This window comes from Microtus oregoni, unplaced genomic scaffold (assembly GCF_018167655.1).
Source record: "Microtus oregoni isolate MIOR12 unplaced genomic scaffold, Mior012 000006F_ref0000085, whole genome shotgun sequence".
Lineage (NCBI taxonomy): Eukaryota > Metazoa > Chordata > Mammalia > Rodentia > Cricetidae > Microtus > Microtus oregoni.
Genome location: NW_024543065.1, coordinates 46,560,337 through 46,580,661, shown reverse-complemented (window position 1 = coordinate 46,580,661; position 20,325 = coordinate 46,560,337). Strand labels below are relative to the sequence as shown.

General features: G+C 46.0%; 2 protein-coding genes across 8 annotated transcripts in view; both read right to left on the bottom strand.

The window, feature by feature from the left end:
* The window catches only part of Zscan22 (zinc finger and SCAN domain containing 22), a 25,551-nt gene extending 9,320 nt beyond the window's left edge, over nucleotides 1–16,231 (bottom strand). For 3 of the 7 annotated variants that reach the window (XM_041653772.1, XM_041653773.1, XM_041653775.1), the window contains exon 1: nucleotides 50–707. The gene's annotated coding sequence lies outside the window, so the exon portion shown is untranslated. Of the gene's footprint in view, nucleotides 1–4; nucleotides 21–49; nucleotides 708–16,213 lie in introns of those variants that run through there. The other 4 variants (XM_041653779.1, XM_041653778.1, XM_041653774.1 and 1 more) reach the window with 4 other exon arrangements.
* Znf8 (zinc finger protein 8) lies at nucleotides 4,712–20,325 on the bottom strand. The gene is made up of 4 exons (XM_041653765.1): nucleotides 20,129–20,325; nucleotides 16,556–16,682; nucleotides 16,214–16,309; nucleotides 4,712–9,309 (listed from the first exon to the last, which is right to left on the bottom strand). The coding sequence occupies exons 1-4, from the start codon at nucleotides 20,192–20,194 to the stop codon at nucleotides 7,880–7,882; spliced, it is 1,719 nt and encodes a 572-aa protein (XP_041509699.1). The 5' UTR covers nucleotides 20,195–20,325; the 3' UTR covers nucleotides 4,712–7,879.

The window sequence follows — 20,325 nt, the reverse complement described above, 5'->3', positions numbered from 1 at the left end:
TCACACTTGAACTCAGTCACAAACCCACTGGCTCCGTCTCACAACCCACCTACAAAGTCCATCAAAGAACTATTTCCTTCAGTCGCTTCATCAGTTAGTCACTGGACGTGATATACGAGGCCAAGATGCTTTAGACACAGCACAACCTGTCGGGCACAGACGACCGGTCGGTCAGTCCCACTTTTTGTTTGTCGGTCTTACATTCGTCAGCCGGGCCACACTCTGCCGGTTCTTACTCACAGGCCGTCAGCTTCGGCGTGGGCGTTCGCAGCTCAGCCCTCAGTGCCACGGCTCCAGCTCTCACCGGGTCTCCCTAAGTCCCAGCAGACAATTCCGGAGATACCCTGATGACGAACACACAGGCGCCTTCATGCCCAGGAACCACAACTCCCAAGATGCCTAGCTCAGGCGCAAGGCCACAGGGTACGTCACCTGGACTACAAGTCCCAGAAAGCACAGCGCCAAGTCCCTGGACGGGCTGGGAGCTGTAGGAGTGCGTGCTTGATTCGCGGAGGGCTCAGGGAGGGGACCGACCCTAGGTTGGTGTTTGTTGGGACAGAGTTGTCTGTGAGTAGTGGTCGTGGTTTGCGCGGGAAGTTGAAGCATGCACGGTGCAGGTGAATCCTCAGATGGCTTACAATCATCTCACTGTAGTTCCCAGGAGTTTTGGTGCTCTTTTTTGGCTTTCACAGGCACCAGGCACATAAGTGCTGTACAGATATACAAGCAGGCAAAATATCCATATACATAATTTTTAAAAATCACATTTAGCCGGGCGCTGGTGGCGCACGCCTTTAATCCCAGCACTTGGGAGGCAGAGGCAGGTGGATCTTTGTGAGTTCGAGACCAGCCTGGTCTACAAGAGCTAGTTCCAGGACAGGCTCCAAAGCCACAGAGAAACCCTGTCTCGAAAAAACAAAAAACAAAAAACAAAAATCACATTTATTTGGTGTGTGTGTGTGTGCTGTATGTGGCATGATGCAAGTGAAGAGGTTGGGAGACAGCTTGTGGAACTCAGTTCTCTCTTACCATGTGAGTTCTGGGGAATCAAACTCAGTCTCGGCAACAAGTACTTCTTTTACCCACTTAGCCATCTTGGCTGTCAGAGGTTTTTTTTTTTTTTTTTTTGCTGGGGAATCCAGAGATTTACTCACATTAAGCACAACCCCAAGGCCCCAGCCCCAAGCTATAACCTTCCCCAGTCTTTATAATTTTATTTGAATTTAACCAATCTTAGCCAACTAATACTTAACACATAAGACAGTTCAGGGCTAGGATGTTTCAGAACCACGGACAGCTCCGAACTCTAGGCAAGGTGCTTGTCTCAGAGGTGATTACTGCTGGCATTTGTGAAACTGCTCATGACTTTGCCCCCCCCCCCCCCGTCTCTCTCTGTCTCTCTCTCTCTCTCTGTCTCTCTCTCTCTCTGTCTCTCTCTCTCTCTCTCTCTTTCTCTCTCTCTCTCGTTGTTTTGTTTTTCGAGGCAGGGTTTCTCTGTTTCTCTGTAGCTTTGGAGCCTGTCCTGGAACTAGCTCTTGTAGACCAGGCTGGTCTCGAACTCACAAAGATCCGCCTGCCTCTGTCTCCTGAGTGCTGGGATTAAATGCGTGCGCCACCACCGCCAGGCGACTTTGCCTCTTTTGAGCTCCATACAAACAAAGTAAACAGTGCGCAGTGTAACAATCTGTGTAACGGCCTCAGCTCCATGCCACCAAATTTCATAAACGGCAATGACAGGTTATCTGTATGGGGACTGTGCAGACAACAGCAAGACACACACTGTCGAGTTAAGGAGAAAGTCGCTAGTACAGCAGATCCTTACTACTCTACTTAGGGTCTTTCTCCTATCTGGAAAAGGGAGTAACAACATGGAAGACTTCTTGATCAGGCATTTAATATTGTGGACTGGGCACCACGCCATGAAACTCAGTCTGAGATGGGTGATAACAAGTATTTTCTCATAATGTATGCGATGTACTGAGGTGGGTGTACTGAGGGGACCTGCGTACTGCAGGGTGCTTCCCTCTGGACCCTGAATTGGGCGCAGACAACACCTAAAAGCCATGTCCCAGCACAAGCGACATGCAAAGAGGTCCATTAGTAAGCAAGACAGAGACAAAGTGGCTGAATCTGAATCTGCACACAACATCTTTGCACATGTTAATTTTAAGAGAAAAAAAGAGGGAGGTCTATGCTACAATGAGTTAGCTCTATTGGGTATTTTAATTAGGTTAGTCAAAATGATGAATTTTGATTGGTGAACCCTGATGTTTTGTTGGACCTTGATGATCAGTCTCAGGAATGAGTCAGGCATAACAAAGTGGTCAAATAAGGAAATAGGAATGTAATCTACTGGCATAACGAGGGGGAGAAGGGCGATATGCTTGCCATGCTCTGGCCTGTGTTTGCCACGCTTGGGTATGCTAGAACACTTCATGTACTACCTGTGTTTTTGGATGGGAGAGGAGGGACTCTGAGGTTGAAAAACGAGTTTATAGCTCAAAGAATGGATAGTAGAGGTCATAAGCAAGAAAGTGGGTGAGCCTAGACTGTATGGGAAGGAAGACAGATTTGTTCTAAATCGGGGGCCTATGAGTTCTGGCCTAGCTAAGAATCCCCACTATTGCTTTTTATTTTATTTTTTTGAGATAAGGTCTCTATAGCCCCGGCTAATCATTCAAGATCTATCTGGAGTACTTGGCTGCTGCCTCTAACATCCTGGGCTTCTTGTGTTTGGTTGGCTAATAAGGGAAAGGACAAAGGAACCAGGAAGTCTGTCTGTCTGCATTCTAGCCTTTTCACCTTTAGTATTACAGAGTTAAAGCTGTTCCACATGCAACTTCTTTTGTTAAATGAACACACATTTAGGCGTACACAGAACACCTATGACAAAGACACGCTGTGGTTCCTGCTCATAGGGAAATTCTGGCAGGATGAGGCAGACCATAGTGATATTTTATGTTTTATAAATTAAACTTGCCCGAAGACCAGAAGGTAAAACTAAGCTACTAGAGTCTAGGCAGTGGCATCACACACATTGAGTTCCAGGATTTGGAAAAGAGGCAGATGGATCTCTGTGAGTTTGAGGTCACCCTGGGCTACAGAAGATCAGTGCAGAAATGGATCCAGGGGGTGGTGGCTCATACCTTTAATCCCAGTACTAGGGAGTCACATGCCTTTAATCCCAGCACTAGAGAGAAATATAAGGTTACATCTTACTGGTTTCCCTTAAGATGTAGACTTCTTCCTCATTAATAATGGCAGTCTCCACTAAGGCTCTGATTTTTATTGTGCCACAAACCACAGTGGATTTCTTTTTTGAAATTCTTATTTTTGAGAAACCTTGTACAAATGATCTGCATATGAACAAATAAATCCTGTGGATTTCTCCCCAGTAGGTTTACTGAGAATACATTCATATGATTTATTTATTTATTTATCTATCTATTTTTATATTTATTTATTTATTATGTATACAATATTCTTTCTGTGTGTATGCCTGAAGGCCAGAAGAGGGCACCAGACCTCATTACAGATGGTTGTGAGCCACCATGTGGTTGCTGGGAATTGAACTCAGGACCTTTGGAAGAGCAGGCAATGCTCTTAACCGCTGAGCCATCTCTCCAGCCCCCGCATATGATTTAATAACTGATGAACTGCCCTCCACCCATTCATACCCTCACAGGAAATGTATAGGAAACACTCAGAGCCCTTTGAGAAAAGTTTTGCAAAATAATTGGATGGAGGGCACAATGTTATAATCTTCCAGCAATAAAGCTACAATAAATTTATTAGGGAAAATGCTCAAAATATAGGAAAAAGCATGCTACAAGAGAATGAGAATGGTTTTTTCATTCTAAACCTTTAAATGAGAGATAACTGCACACACACACATCTATGTTGTAGATTCAACATAAGTATTTAAGACAAAATTATACTGGTGGTGGTGATGCACACCTTTAATCTCAGCACTCATGAGGCAGAGGCAAGCAGGATTTCTAAGACTGAGGCCAGCCTGGTCTACAGAGTAAGTTCCAGGACAGCCAGGGTTACACAGAGAAACCCTGTTTCAATAAACAAAAACAAAATAAAAATTTCAATGAAAAGTAGCAAAGATCATCTTCGGATATTTGAAGGATGAAAATTTTAAATGCTTTAAAAAGTTTCACGGTCGTGCCAAAAAGGGCCGCGGCCATGTGCAGCCAATTCGCTGCACTAACTGCGCCCGCTGTGTGCCCAAGGACAAGGCCATTAAGAAGTTCGTTATTCGGAACATCGTAGAGGCGGCTGCCGTCAGGGATATATCCGAAGCAAGTGTCTTCGACGCCTATGTGCTCCCCAAACTCTATGTCAAGCTGCATTACTGTGTGAGCTGTGCTATTCACAGCAAGGTAGTCAGGAATCGATCCCGGGAAGCTCGGAAGGACTGAACACCCCCACCACGATTTAGACCTGCTGGTGCTGCACCACTACCTCCACCAAAACCCAGGTAAAGTGGCTTCATAAAGATAGAAGAAAACACCTTGGAAAATTAAAATGGAACTTAAACTCTAAAAAAAAAAAAATTTCACATTTTTTTGTGCATTTTCCAAGTTTTGCTATAATGAATTTATGTCAGTTTTATAAAGAGATAGAAACCACTATCTAATTTATAGTAATTTCCCTGAGAATCTCTTTCAAAATATGTACAAAGAAATCAGTGGGGCTATCATTCCTGGATGTGAATTGAAAAATGAAAATTGTTGGTTGTTCTGATTCACTAAGCCATAACTCAGCCATACAACATCCACCATGAGAAACAGGACTGGTTTTGGAGTCATGGTGATGAGTACGACACCTGGCTTCCAGAGTATCGGTATTATGGTATGAGTGCTGGTGTCTCCCCCCCATTTTCATTTGCTTTACCTAGACTAAACATTTGATGGAGCAGTTAAGGAGTTATAGGTAAAGGCAGGTTTCTATTTCTCAGAGTCTGGTTCACTTCTTGGGCAGGTCATTTTGTGCAGTGCCATCCCTGTCATCTGTTTGCGCTGTCAGTGGTAGCTGGGATGAAGATGTTTATATGATAAAGGACTGATGAAGAGGAAGAGTCAAAGGCATGTTTTCTGGCTTCAGTGATGGGATGGGAGAGAGTGATATCCATGAAAGGGGTTGGGAAGCAGACTGTTGGATAGAAAAGGGCCGTTTTCTTCAGGGTAAGCTGGGTATATGAGTTCATGGTTTACCTGATGGAGCCAACAGTCATGTCTACATCTGAATCTCGGAAGTCAAAAGCAGAGACTCAGAAATAGGGCAAACAATGTAAAGCCAGGAGTGTGGATGCTACCTGGGGAAGGTGTAGGCATGGCCCCATAGACCATATCACCAGGGACGACCCCAACCCTTGGAGTGGGAAAGAGAAGACCAGAAGCTCTTGAATAGGGTTATGCATTTCAGAACCGAGGGGGCAGCCTGCTGCCACGATGCCAGCAGCCTCAGGTGAGAGGTCGTGGAGATGGATGGCAGCACCCAGTGGTGGGCACAACAGATTTTGTGAAGCAGCGGGTGAGGGGCCCGAGGTGGAGGCTGGCACTGAGGAAATGGGAGCACAGGTAATTCTTTCGAGGGACTGGAAGAGAGGAAGCCTTCCAACAGTTCTCTTGCAGAGACTTCATGCAAAGTTTGGGATGGGGAGAGGAGCTTTGAGAACAAAGGGAGTCACGTGACCATATGCTTCAACCCACACTTTAGCAAGCTCAGTGGTTTGAGACCAAACCAGAAGTCAGTCCACCATATCAAAAGCGAGGAGGATGGATTGGATCAGAACATTTAAGTTACTCAAGTAACAAACAAAAGACTAAGAAACAGCACAACTAGAAGATTTAAGAAAGAAACCAAACACACAGCATAGATCATGGTTAGAATAAAACAAATACAAACTTTATGAAGCAACCAGATACATCTTAATACTGGATATTTGATGGTATCTGCTAGATATAATATGTTTTTTCTTGAGATGTAAAAGAATAACTTTTCCTAATATTATTTTTGCCCTAGTTAAGAGGAGTATAGTCAATAACCTCAGAACACTGCTTTCATTCAAATTCTGGCCCAGAAGCACTACCCAAACAACATAGCAAAAACCCAAAGAAGATGGCTTAGTGTGATTATGTAAATGGCTTTGTCCTTTTGGAAATATATGCAGAGAGATGAACAAAAAGTTCTCTGGGATGGATGTGAAAACAATACAGGGAGGGATGGGGTGAGGAGATGGGTGGGAGATCCAATGAAAACATCATTCATCTTTTAGAATATCCATTGTAAGTGCTAAAAGACTACACAGAAAGATAAGGGGATTCTTCACCATAAATATAAACATGGCAAAAATGGTGAAAGATTTACTAAGCACTACTTTGTATATATAAATTCATGGCTCTATTTGTTTAAAGATTTATTATGTATACAGTGTTCTGTCTGCATGTATGCATGCAGACCAGAAGAGGGCACCAGATCTCATTATAGACGGTTATGAGCCACTATGTAGCGGCTGGGAATTGAACTCAGGACCTCTGGAAGAACACCTAAGCCATCTCTCCAGCCCCTCATGGCTCTATTTGTTAAGAACAAACACATGATTGTTAATACAACTTTGTTCAATTTACAGTTTAGAAAAGGTGGGCTATTGTTCGTGTCTCTGGTACTGGGGATGAACTCAGGGCCTTCTACATGTTAGGAACGTGTTCTGTTACTGAGCTACCCCAACCCTCTGGGTCAAGTTTATATCAAGGCTTCTCCACCTTAGTACTATTAATATTTTGGGTTAGAAAATTCTTTGAGGAGCTGCCCTGGGCACATAAATATGTTGAACAATATCCTTAGCCTCCACACGAAAGCCAGTAGCATCCTTCAAGTTGCAGTGACAAAAATGACTCCAGACATTACTAAATGTCCTGTGAGAACAAATTATTGCAGATGGGTACCTCTGACTAACAGCAGTATCTCAAGGTACTGGCTTACAGAGGAGCTGTGACTCCTTTAGAGAGTGCTGTAGAATGCTGTGGCCACTTCTCTGTCAGATGACTTACTGAAGAGAGGACACATGCTGTGAAGTACAGAACTGAGTCATGTGTGACGTGTGAGAAAAGTGAACTGAGATTCTGAGTTGAATTCACATAGAAACACATATTACTTTGTGTATATTTCGATTTAGGCAGAATTTCCCACAAATGCAATAGTATTTTGGTTTGTCCAAAACTTTCATAGGCGTTTCATCACTACTCTGCAAAATCACTTTGGGCATAGCAACGTCCCTTATGGTATTTTTGTAGACAACAGTATGCCTCGCAGCAGACTGAAAGTTACAGGTCAAGGACCTGGTGAAAACGGGCCCACATAAGGACATGTCAAGATACCACACTGACTCAGTACATATCATTCTATTATAAATTAAATTAGCTATGTTTTACAAAAAGGGGTCATATGTTATTTCCATACTATGCCTGTGCAGAGGTTTTATTACTGGTAAACTCATTTTAGGGTAATGGAGAAAACATCTTAAGATGTCTATTGTTGCCGGATATAATGGCACATGACCATGATCCTAGAATTAGGGAGGTGAAGGCAGAAGGATCAGAAATTCAAGGTCATTCGACGTGGTGAGTTCAAGGCCAGCCTGGGTCATGTGAGACCTTGTATCAGAAAAACAAAGAAAAAGTCTGTTGTTAAACAGGAGCCCAGTTTGATGCATTTCAGCATCACGAACCTCAAGTATCTGGGAAGCACCACTTCCTTATGAAGTCATAGGTCACCACTGACATTATGCCATTTCTCTTGCCACCAAAACACGGTGTGCACTTATGTTGTACCTAGTAACTCAACAGTTTTCTGAAGAGTTTCCTTCCTACGTAGATTCTCTGATGTCAAATAGCATAGAATTGCTCAGTGAAGGTTCTTCCACCCCAATAACACGCACAGGGGTTTTCTCCTGCATAATTTCATGAAGGTCAAACAAGGCCAGTGCCCTGCTTGCTTGTTCTGCCTTTGTCTGGGCCACAGTGATCTCTCTTGAATTTGAGTGTGGATTCCGAATAAGCTTTGAGCCCCGCCCACAGGGCTGTTCTCGTCTTCGGCTACGTCCACGTGGTTCTTCCTCTCTGTTGTGGGTTATCTGATGTCGGATGAGGTGAGAGCTCTGAATGAAACATTTCCCACACTGACTACATTTAAAGGGCCTGTCACTCCGTTGAGTTCTTTCTTCTTGACTCAAAGGAGGGTCACAGCTGAGGGTTTCTGTCCACTCGTGCTTTGTTAAAACCGGTGTCTGCTCAAAGATCAGCCTCTGTTGGCACTCATAGGGTTTCTCACCAGCATGCTTCCGCTGATGCTGAGCCAGGGAGGAGCTGTGCCTGAAGCCCTTTCCGCAGTGATTACACTCATAGGGCCTCTCCTCAGTGTGAGTTCGCAGGTGCAAGAAGAGACAGGTGGTCCGAGAGAAGGATTTCCCACACACACTGCAGGTGTACGGCTTCTCTCCAGTGTGCGTTCTCTTGTGTCGCCCTAGGGATGAATTCTGATTGAAGGCCCTGCCACAGTCCTGACACTCATAAGGTTTCTCTCCAGTGTGAATTCTCCTATGGACTGTAAGATGTGTACTGTGACAAAAAGATTTCCCACACTCGTCACACTTATAGGGCTTATCTCCAGTGTGGATGCGCTCATGTTGAACAAGGGAGGAGTTCTGGCTGAAGGCTTTCCCACATTCTTTGCACATATAAGGTCTCTCTCCTGTATGAATCCTCTTGTGCACTGTGAGGTGTGCATTATGGTTAAATGACTTTCCACAATCAGTGCATTTATAGGGTTTATCTTGAACCTGACTTTTTGTGAGTTCTGTAATGGGCACAGTCTGATCGAAGGATTTCTGGCAGCCACTGTCATCAAAGGGCTGTGTTGCCAGGGAGTCTGTGTGCTGACTAACTAAACTTGTGTTATGTTTTGAGTTTTTAACTTGTGAGCCATTAGTACAGCCAAGTTCTTCTCTAGAATCATCTGATGACAGATCTGTGTTTAAGCTAAGAACAGAGGTTTCCTCAAGTCCAAGACTTCCACAGCCTTGACTTTGAATTGATATTTCCTTGGGGCCTTCCAATTGCCCTAAGTTACTCTGGTCCTTCTTGGTCCTCTGGCAATCACTTTTCCGATCTATCTCTGTCACGGGATAACAAGAAATAGCCACTTTGAACCCATCCCTTTCTTTAATGGGGGATAGTTCCTTCTCATGAAGGCCCTGCTCCTTGTGTGATGTGTGGGCTTCAGGTCCAAGTATCCAGCCTGAAAGAACAAAGAGCTCTGAGTAGTTAAGGGAAAAACAGAAGAGGGGCAGGTTCCTAATACCCTGGAACTTTGTCATTAGTTTAGGATCTTAACAACCTGCTCTGATAAGTCCTGAGTCTCCTCTTGACACGATCCCTGCCCTCACCATAGTTTCACCCTGGGGGCAGGCACTGGAAATGAATTAAAAATGTACCAGTTTCTTGCAGAATTTTGTTACAGCCCATCACAAACCTAGTGCCCAAAAGCAACACTGCTTACCATCTTACAATATGAAGTGCTAAAATCTATATCAGCAGAGCTGTTTTTTCCTAGAAGCTCCACAGAAGGACATAGTAGTAGTATAGCATCTTCAAATCTCTCAATAACCGCTGCTTCTGTTTCCACATATCTTTTCTTGCTGTGACCTTTTTGTTTTTTATAATTACTCTTTTGAGGGGCTGGAGAGATGGCTCAGTGGTTAAGAGCACTGACTGCTCTTCCAGAGGTCCTGAGTTTAATTCCCAGCAACCACATGGTGGCTCACAACCATCTGTAATGAGGTCTGGTGCCCTCTTCTGGCCAGCAGGCATACACGCAGACAGAATATTGTACACATAATAAAAAATATATTTAAAAAAATAAATAATTACTCTTTTGATTACATTGGGCCCACCTGATAGACAAGTGATTTTAGGGATTAGGAATTAAACTTAATTGAAGACCATACTTCATTTGGTTGCTCACCTTTAACATTAAATATGTGTGTGTGTGTGTGTGTATACATACACAAACATACATGTCCTGAGTGTATGTGTGTGTAAGATGTCCATGCAGGAGCTCACCGAAGTCAGAGAGGGCAATGGATCCCTGGAACCTGAGTTATAGGTTGTTGTGAGCTAACTTGGGTGTTGGGAACAGAGCCCAGGTCCTCTGCAAGAGCAGTATAAAAGTTCTCAGTTGCCGAGACATCTTTCTAGCCCATCCTTAACATTCTTGAGGCCTCTCATTTGCTTAAGACACACATGAACATGTTCATTAGCTCAATATCCATCTTATCACACTAGTGTCCAGTCAGGGCCTGGGACCTATGGATGCTAAATGTTCAAAACATCTGTCTCAGTGATATTGGAGGGATTCAAGGGAAAACCAAGAGTCTGGTCATGGGAGAAGAGCTGGAGAAACTGAGGCTTGCTGGGTACCAATCCCTTTACCGCCTTTGCACAGACACAGGGGTTTTAGTAAAATGCAAGTGATTCCACACAAAATTTTATATTTGAAGGCAATATGCTGAATATGTTATATAGTTTATGGAAATGTTCTCATTTAAAACAGCACATGTACACTAGGTATACAAAGAAAATCAGAAACAGAAAAACAAACAGCAGCAACATAACAACTTACATACATTTATGTCCACAGCAGCACCATTTTTTTTTTTTCCGAGGCAGGGTTTCTCTGTAGTTTTGAAGCCTGCCTTAGAACTAGCTCTTGTAGACCAGGTTAGCCTCAAACTCACAGAGATTCGCCTGCCCCTGCCTCCTGAGTGCTGGGATTAAAGGTGTGCGCCACCACCTGGCTCAGCAGAACTGCTCTTCATAGCCCCCAAATGGAAACAACTCCATGAATTGATGAATGAAAAATTGAAACATGAGTGTAGGGAATATAACTTAGTGGTAGAGTACTTGCTTAGCATGGTGAGGCTCTAGGTTCAATTCCCAGAACTACAACAAACAAACTAACAAATAATGGTCCACCTATTAAATGGACTATTTAGTCATAAAAAGGAATGACATGTGAATATACACAACAACATGTGGGAACTTTGAAAACGTTACACTGAGGAAAGGAAGCCAGACACAAGTGTCACGGACCAAGAGTCCACTGACTAAGAAAGGCCCTAAACAAGCAAGTCCATAGACAACCCAAATGAACGGTTGTCAGGATCAGGGAAGATGGTGGCGGTTGCTAGTAGGGACAGCTAAGGCCTGAATGTTTGTGCTCTCCTAAGTAGTGTGTGTGTTTATGTCCTAATCCCTCCGTTGATGGTATTTAGAAGTGGGGCTTTCAGGAAAGTATTAGGTCTTGAAGGCAGAGCCCTCATGATAGATTAATGTCCTCTTAAAATGGGACACTGGAGTCCCCCACTTCTGAGGAAAAGGCAGCTTTTTTATAGATGAGAAAGGGGCCTCCATCAAGAACCAAATCAACTGTCAGCCTCCAGAACTGTAAGAAATAAATGCCTGTTGTTTAGACCACCTGGACAATGATGACATGTTCTGGAAGTGGAAACTGGTGGTGCACCATCTGTGAACACACTCTGACCCCACGGGATTATACTGGTGGTGCACCATCTGTGAACACACGCTGACCCCACGGGATTATACTGGTGGCGCACCATCTGTGAACACACGCTGACCCCACGGGATTATACTGGTGGCGCACCATCTGTGAACACACGCTGACCCCACGGGATTATACTGGTGGCGCACCATCTGTGAACACACGCTGACCCCACGGGATTATACTGGTGGCGCACCATCTGTGAACACACGCTGACCCCACGGGATTACACAGGAGGTGCACCATCTGTGAACACACGCTGACCCCACGGGATTATACTGGTGGCGCACCATCTGTGAACACACGCTGGCCCCACGGGATTACACAGGAGGTGCACCATCTGTGAACACACGCTGACCCCACGGGATTATACTGGTGGCGCACCATCTGTGAACACACGCTGACCCCACGGGATTACACAGGAGGTGCACCATCTGTGAACACACGCTGACCCCACGGGATTATACTGGTGGCGCACCATCTGTGAACACACGCTGACCCCACGGGATTATACTGGTGGCGCACCATCTGTGAACACACGCTGGCCCCACGGGATTATACTGGTGGCGCACCATCTGTGAACACACGCTGGCCCCACGGGATTATACTGGTGGCGCACCATCTGTGAACACACACTGGCCCCACGGGATTACACAGGAGGTTTTTTGCTTTTGTTTCTGTTTTCTGTTTGCTTTGCTGAACCAGGTGTCACACCAGGGCTTCATACACACAACCTCCCCTGCCCCCAAGCACGGTTTCTATGTGATAATAGCCCTGGCTGTCCTGGAACTCGCTCTGTAGACCAGGCTGGCCTCAAACTCAGAGATCCACCTGCCTCCGCCTCCCGAGTGCTGGGATTAAAGGTGTGCCACCACCGCCCGGCTCCAACTGAACTTTTATCTAATTTTAAATGGGAAAGTTTTATGGTATAAAGTTGTTACCAAAACCCTTTCCTCCACCCTGGCTACCCTTCTGCGCACCATGCCAATCACTTCTGATCATTGACTGTGACCTCCTCCCCTGCCTCCCATTCTCATTGACGTCATCTCTTCCCTCAGTCTGTTCACTGCTGGTTTCCTTACCATTCCTTTCAACATATCCCATGCTCCTTTGCTTATGCTGCCTTCTCTGCCTTTCAGGCATCTCCAGACAGCTACCAGCTCCAGTGTTATCTTCTAAAAGAGGCATTCTTATGTGTCCTGGGGGCACTGTCTACCCTATGCTTCTCAGGCACATTTTTGTTTGTTTCAACCATCACCTCCTGATATTGTTATTCATTCCTCAGACCCCTAGATGACTGAGGCCATTTTATTTTTTTTGATGCTACACTCTTAGCATCAAAGGCATTATGTGAGTGAGTCCTCAGGAATCTTTGCTGAACGGGCTTCTGAGCTGATACTATTGATACAGCCTCAGACAAACTCTGGTCCAGACCAATGTTGCCAGTGGGAAGGAGGTTGAAGAAGACCCAGTGTCAGAGACCTTAGGCCACTGCCGAGGGCTGAGCTGCTGTAACCAGGTCAGGTCAGCAACAACTGAAAGCATCAATGCTGAATTCACCTGGGGTCCCCACAGATCCAGCCACCCCACACCTCAAACAAGCGATCCTGCTGTTTAGGAAGTCACAGTGTCTCCAGTGAGAAACGGTGGGAAGAGGAAGGGTTGAGGCGATAGTTCACCAGGTGAGGTCAAGTAACTATAGGAGGGAAACAGTAAGAAACAAAGCAAGTTGCAACAGGAAGGGGGTGGGATCACCTCCACGGTTACCTAGCCCACCAAATCATATGGATGCACTGGGAAGGGGTCATGGATGAGCCTTCTTTTCCTTTAAAACAAAAGGGAAATTGCTCTCTTGTTGAAGACAGTGTGTGGTAAGCTGAATGTGGCCCCTCGAGGACAGCCACACCCCAGTCCTTGGACCCTGTAAATGTGTGATGCTACATGGCAAAGAGGATATTGCAATAAAATTAAGATATTTATTTCTGTGTTTGTATATGAATGTATGGCACATTTGTGCAGGGGTCTGAGGTCAGAAGAAGGCATCAGATCCCCTGGAGGTAGAGTTACAGGTTGCTATACTATTAAATTCTAACATCACATCTATACCCTCATACAGGTATATACAGGTTACATGGACACAAATTCAGTTTTTTTTGTTTGTTTGTTTTTGTTTTTGCTTTTTTTTTTTTTCTTAACTGGTGAGCCATCTCTTCAGGTCCAAATTAAGAATCTTAAAAGTGTGCGATTATCTTTATATTCTAAATGTCACTAAAAGGCTCCACATAGGAAAGGCAGGTGAGCCAGAGAAGACCATGTGACGATGGAGACAGAGCTGAGTATGGGCTCTGAAGAAGGCCTCATGAGTCACGGCATCCAGGCAGCTCTAGACACTAGGAGAGACAAGAACTAGAACTCCTCCGCAACTGCCAGGAGTCTGGCTTGATGAGCCCCCTTGGACTCCTACTTCTACAGGTTTGAGCAAAGACATGAATGAATTTGTGGGCTCTCTTTTGGAGGGGGACGACAGAGTTTTACAAATGCAGCTGGGGCTTCCTGCAGAGTTCTTGGGATTACAGGAATTACCTATCATAACCAGCCAAATCTTTTTTCCCCATCCACTTTGCCACAGTACTTTGCTACAGTAGCTGTAGAACACCTATACGAAGTATCAATGCAAAGTAGTTTCCACTTTAACAGGAAGCCTTTGGTTTCTAGAACATTTATGATGGTTCAGATATTAAGTTCTTCAAACTCTCTGTAACAATTCTGATGCCATACCTGCCGTGTGAGCCAAACAGGCAAGGTTCAGTTATTTCAGAACCTAGCTTCTGTGGTAGCCTAAGCCCATCAGTGAAAAGCATGTGTACGGATGAGCAGGTTTGCTTCTGACAAATAAGCAGGAAGCAGCATTGGCCACAACCAATAAAAGAGGGAGAAGTGGGTCTTGCCGCAGACTCAACCAACTGAGAGTGAGGGTCAGAGCCCATCACAGAGGTAAAGTGTTTCTCTGCAGCCTGGGAAGGCACCAGAAGCATTTGAGTGGGTGTATCTGCAGGCTGCAGCCAAACCATACTAATTTCAGCTGTCAGCATACCAGTGTACCGGTCCCATCTACTTATAAAACTTAGACCTTCCCTACCCTTCTCCCCACTAAACAGGGCAGGACAAGCGCAAGGAATCCAGTCCTGACTGAAGAGTTTTGAGACAAGAGGATAGAAACCTGGTGCTGCTGTCCCCACCACTTCCCTTCTGCTGGAGCCACTCTGTAACCCTGAGCAACACAGAACCATCAGTCCCAGCAAATCTCGAAGATGCCAAGGCAGCATGAGCACCAGCTAAGTCAGAGGTCCGGCTTTTTAAAAATCGTACTTTTCTTTTCTTCTGAGCTTCTCTTAACATGGCTTTAAGGATTTTTGTTCTATTTTTGAGGCGGGATCTCTATCTGTCTGCCTATGTATGTATGTGTATGTATGTATCCATCCATCCATCCATCCATCCATCCATCCCTAGCTTGCCTGGATCTCATTACATACCAGGATAGCCTTGAACTCACAGAGATCCACTTGTTTCTGCCTCCAGAGCGCTGGGGTGAAAGGCATCACCATGCCAGGCCAAGTTTTTAATACCTCCATAGAATCTTTTCTGATAAGAGACTAGGAGAAGGGTGTGAGGAACAGGTTTATAGAATATAATACGAAAGAACTGAATGGAACACTGGGATGAAAGCAAGGAGGAGAATGCTGGGAAGGCTGATGAGAAAGAGGTGGCCTAAAAAGGAAGATGGAGCAGAAACACAGGCAGGGTCTCACTGCTGGAGAGGAAGAATGGCTTTGGTGAGCGCAGGAAGGTGAGGCCATGAGGCACCCTCCAGAAATGCATGACAACTGGCCAAGCTGACAGACAGGCTGGCCTTGGGAGTATTAGGGAACTTAGATTTGGAGAGGGTTCCCACCACCCTAATCGGTAAGAAAAGTTCACTGCTCTACTGTTGGGGCTTATTTCAAGCACCAGAATCATGGTATGCACGAGGCAGAGGGTGCCCGCAGGAGAAAGCCTGTCTTCCTCTTTGGAGACAATGGTCCTCACCATAGCTCACTGCTGGGGGAACTGAGCACATTCTGTCTGACTCCACAGACTGAAGAGATGGAAGCTCATGCGTGGGTCCTTCCAGTGACTCTCAACCTGGGGGTCACAACCCCTTGGCAGGGGGTATTGAATGATCCTTTCACAGGGGTCGCCCATGACCATTGGAAGTATCAGATATTTACATTATGATTGATAACAGTAGCCAATTACAGTTATGAAGTAGGAATGAAAATAACTTTATGGTTGGGCATCACAACATGAGGCGTTAAAGGGTCACAGCATTAGGGAGATTAAGAACCACTGCTCTAGACTTTGCCTCCTGAAGCCTTTTCCCTTCATGGGTTTTGCTCTGTATCTTTGGCTATTATCAGTAAACACTGTGAGTAAGAAAGGGAGGCTTCCAAGGGCCCTGAAACATCATTCTTTCCAGAAGTGTTATCTCCAGTGGCCTCCTGGAAGCTCGTCAGTGGGGGTACCCACTTGGTGAGGTTCTTACCTGGATGGCAGGCCCGGGTGCCTCCTCTCTCTGCGACCCAGAGTTCAGCACCTTGCTCTAGCTGGGAGATAACTGCAGGCTTGGGAAGATCAGGACCTGGAAAGAGGAAAAGACCCAGGAGGTCAGAGGCTGCTCTGGGGCAAACAAGCCTAGACTACAGCTTTGGTTCTTGCCCATCAGAACATGTGGGCATCATCTAAGCACATGAGGGGTTTGCCTGGTGACAGAGAGGGCAGCTTCCTCCCACCAAATGTATCCTTTAGCAAATGAGGACTCCAGGTTAAGTTAGAGTCCCATACCAGAGGCCCACAAACGTAACTCAGTCTAAGAACTGGGCCTTACCCACAGAGAGAAGGTGCCCAAAGGTCTCCAGCATCACATCACGATACAGGGTCCTCTGGTAAGGGTCCAGCTGCCCCCACTCCTCTTGGGTGAAGTCCACAGCCACATCTCGGAAAGTCACCGGCTCCTGAAACATCACGTGTATTCTCGATTAGTTGGACCATCTACCTCTGCGGAAGAGGAAGGATGGGAGAAAACAGGCAGGCATGGGTTCTGAAAAAATGTACACTCTGTGTGATGTCCCTCAGGCCTCACAGAGAGCCTACAGGCCATTATAGGTAGGTATGGCTTACCATGGCAACACATGAGAGCTCTCGGCGGGCTCAATAGAGACAGCCACAGCTGACCAGACAGACCAATGACATGCAGGTTTATGACCTAAAGAAATGGTTACTAGGTTTTTTGTTTCTTGAGTATGTTTGTGAGTGTTCGAGTGCACGCACACGTGTCTGTGGAGGTCAGAGGATAACGTTGGGTGGTCAGCTCTTTGTCCTCCACATAGTCTTTTACTGATGACCAGGCCACACCAGCATTATCTGTTACCTGATCATCAGTTTCTACCTCCACCCCACTTTTTTTTTTCCCCCTGAGACAGGGTTTCTCTGTGTTGCCCTGGCTGTCCTGCAACTCACTCTGTAGACCAGGCTGGCCTCAAACGCACAAAGATCCGCCTGCCTCTGCGTCCCAAGTGCATGGATTAAAGATGTGTGCCACCATGGCCAGGCTTACTCCACTGTTTTAGCTCAGTTCTCGGTCTCCTAACCCATGTCCAAGTGGTTCTTTCCAGCCCTATACCAGTTCTTCTCAACACTTTCCCTCCCCTTTCCATTTGCATGTGTGTGTGGGCACACATGAGGGAGAGTATGCCTGAATGTGTGCACGCCTGGAGGCCCCATGTTGATGTGAGAATCATCATTTTCTCTACCACCTTATTCACTGAGCAGGTCTCTCAATCAAATCCAGAGTTCACTGATATTGTTAGTCTCAACAGCCGTCTTACTTTGGCGATCCCCTTTGAGATCCTCTTCTGAGACTGGAATTCTAGGTGGGTCACGTGTCCATCCAGTGTTTATATGGTGTCTGGGGATCTGAGCGACAGTCCTCACACTTATGCAGTAAGCACTTTGACCCCTGGGCCATCTCCCCAGGCCCCCTTAACATAAAAAAAACATATTTTTTTCTCCTGAGACAGGATTTTAAGTGTCCTGGTTTGCCTCAGACAGGTTATATAGCCAAAGATGACCCTGAACTCTGATTCTCCTGTTTTACCTGCCAGGTGCTGGGATTGCAGGTGTGTACAACCCAGTTTTTTGTTTTCTTTTGGTTTTTAAAGTGGCACCAGGGCTTCACTCGCTAGGCAAGCACTCTTCCCTCCAGCTACAGCCCCAGCCCTGAACACCTGAATGACTCCTGGTCACCTTCCAATAGTGGATGGCTGCCCCCCCAAGGACATCCAGGTCTCCTGAAACTGATGAGAATCAGGACAGTAACAAGTACTTTGCAGATGTGATAAAGACACCAAGACACACACACACACACACACACGCACGCACGCACGCACACATACTTAGATTTACAGTAACTTTAACAAACTGACAATCTCCTATATTGTAATTACAGAAGGCAATCATGAGTTCACCTGGACACACACGCGCGCGCGCACACACACACACACACACACACACACGCACACTCCCTTGGATTCACAGTTACTTTAAGACACCAAGACAGTAGCTGTCCTGTGCCATCCACGTGGGCCCAGATGTACTCACACGGTTAGGAGATTGGTGTGAGACTGGAGAAGTCAGAAGGCAGTGTGATCACTTAAGCAAGGTGCTACATTGCTGCTTTGAAGCTAGACAAAAGGCCGTAAGGCAAGGAGTGCCTGGGCTGTAGCTCTTATAGCTGGAAAAGCTAATCAACTGATATCTGCCCCTAGAAGCTTGGGAGAAGTGTGGTTCTGCTCGGTGGTGCTCATTTCTGACTTCTATCTCTAGACTGTACCTTTTTAAAAAAAATTATTTTATTTTGAGACAGGGTCAAGCTTGGCTTTAGTTTATCATCTTCCTGCCTCAGCCTCTGATGTGGTGCTGGGATTATAAGCATGTGCCACCATGCTTGGCTTACAATATACATTGTCTTTAGCCAAAGTGTGCAGGGACTTTTAACGGCCACAAGAAACTAACGTCCTGGTCCTTGTTCCTGTGGAGGCTAGCCTCTAACATAGCCTCTCAATGATATCCCGACTTGCATGCAGCCATGTTGACTTGTAGAACAGATAGGATACTGTGGAAATGACAGTGTGAAGTTCAAGCTGAGGTTCTAACACAGCTTCTACCTTAACCAGCTCCCGGGTCACCGTTCCACAGGAGTCCACACATTGCGCTGTGTGACCTCAGTGCTTCCACGGCGAGGCCTACATGGAGAAACACTGAGTCCCCCTGCCAACGGCCATGTGAATGAGTCATCTTGAAGGCGGGTCTTCTGGGCCCGGTCAAGTCTCAAGGAGTAATTGTTAGGCTGTCATGGTGACTGTCACTTTAAGAGCCTAGGGCAGATCCATGAGTTCCTACCTATCAGAAACAGTGAAGCAGTATTTACTTCAGGTCACTACATTTTGTGTGTGCTGTTACACGGCACTTCTTCTAGAGTCTTTCATATTGCTTATTCCCTGACAATCTGACAGCTAATGACTGTCACATGAGGCTTGACTGGGTCTGGGAATCCACCTTCAGCATGGCTCATTCCTATGGCTGTTGACAAGTATCAGTTTTCAGTTCTCCACAATGGTCACATTTCATGGAAAACTAAGATAACACAAATCTGATAATCTGCAATCTAAGGCTATCAATAAACCCATTTTGCACACCAAGTGTAAAATAATGCAAATCTTCCCTAAGCACCAAAAATCCCCCACCCCCCAAATACATACTTTCGAAGTTGCAGAACTTACATATGAATTGATTTTGGCTTTTGCTAAGCGGACTGTGGAGAACAGAATAAGCAGCCAGTTGGTCTACAAAGTGCTTGAACTTTGATGACCAGAAGTTAGACAAACTGGCAAACACTAACAGCCCTGCCTACCACAGTTCTCCCATAGCCCCGCCAAGGCCCCTTGGTAGTTACTCCTGTTTTACTAACTTGGTGCCTGTGCCCCACAATGTTGTGCCTTACTTACAAAATAAGGGCTTCACAGTGTGGAGATTTCCGTCTGTTGATTCTACGTTTTAGGACATGTCCTAAGGACAGTACCCGCAATGTGGGTGCTAGCCAGTCACCTGTCATCACCGACAAACATCTCTCTGGATGTATGGGAAGGTGTTGGCCCGAGGGGGGTAAACCCCCGAGTGGGGTCTCTCCTGTGACCATCCTCCTCTTCCCACCCCGTAGCAGGGAGACAGGAGGTTGGAGCATGGGTACTGGACAGGGGGGTAGGAGTTGGGGTGGGGACTGGGTTCAGACCTGGGCTTGGCGGCTGAGCTACCGCGTTCGCTTCCCCCTGTGGAAAAGGGGCCGCAGGTTACAGGCCAGTCTTTGGGGAAAGAGGGGCGGAATCCACTCCGTTATTGTTACCTTAAGTTGTGTTGCTTGCGGCCGCGAGGCCATCGCCATTGTTGCCGCTTGATCCTGCGGGTCCATCCCGAGCGAACAGGTCAGCAACAGACGTCCAAGGCGATTCCTAAGCTAAAGTGCACGCCCGTTGTAGAGACCACCCGACCAGCCCTCCCGCTGGACAATGGCGGCAGTGCCAGGGACCCCGACACTACAAC

Bases quoted from the DNA above. Each gene is read 5' to 3' on its own strand.
- Znf8 (XM_041653765.1), bottom strand. From the start codon at position 20,194: ATGGACCCGCAGGATCAAGCGGCAACAATGGCGATGGCCTCGCGGCCG. The intron at 16,683-20,128 runs GTAACAATAACG...GTGATGTTTCAG, and splicing joins CGCAAGCAACACAACTTAAG to GAGCCGGTGACTTTCCGAGA. The intron at 16,310-16,555 runs GTAAGGCCCAGT...TCCTCTTTCCAG, and splicing joins TGGGCACCTTCTCTCTGTGG to GTCCTGATCTTCCCAAGCCT.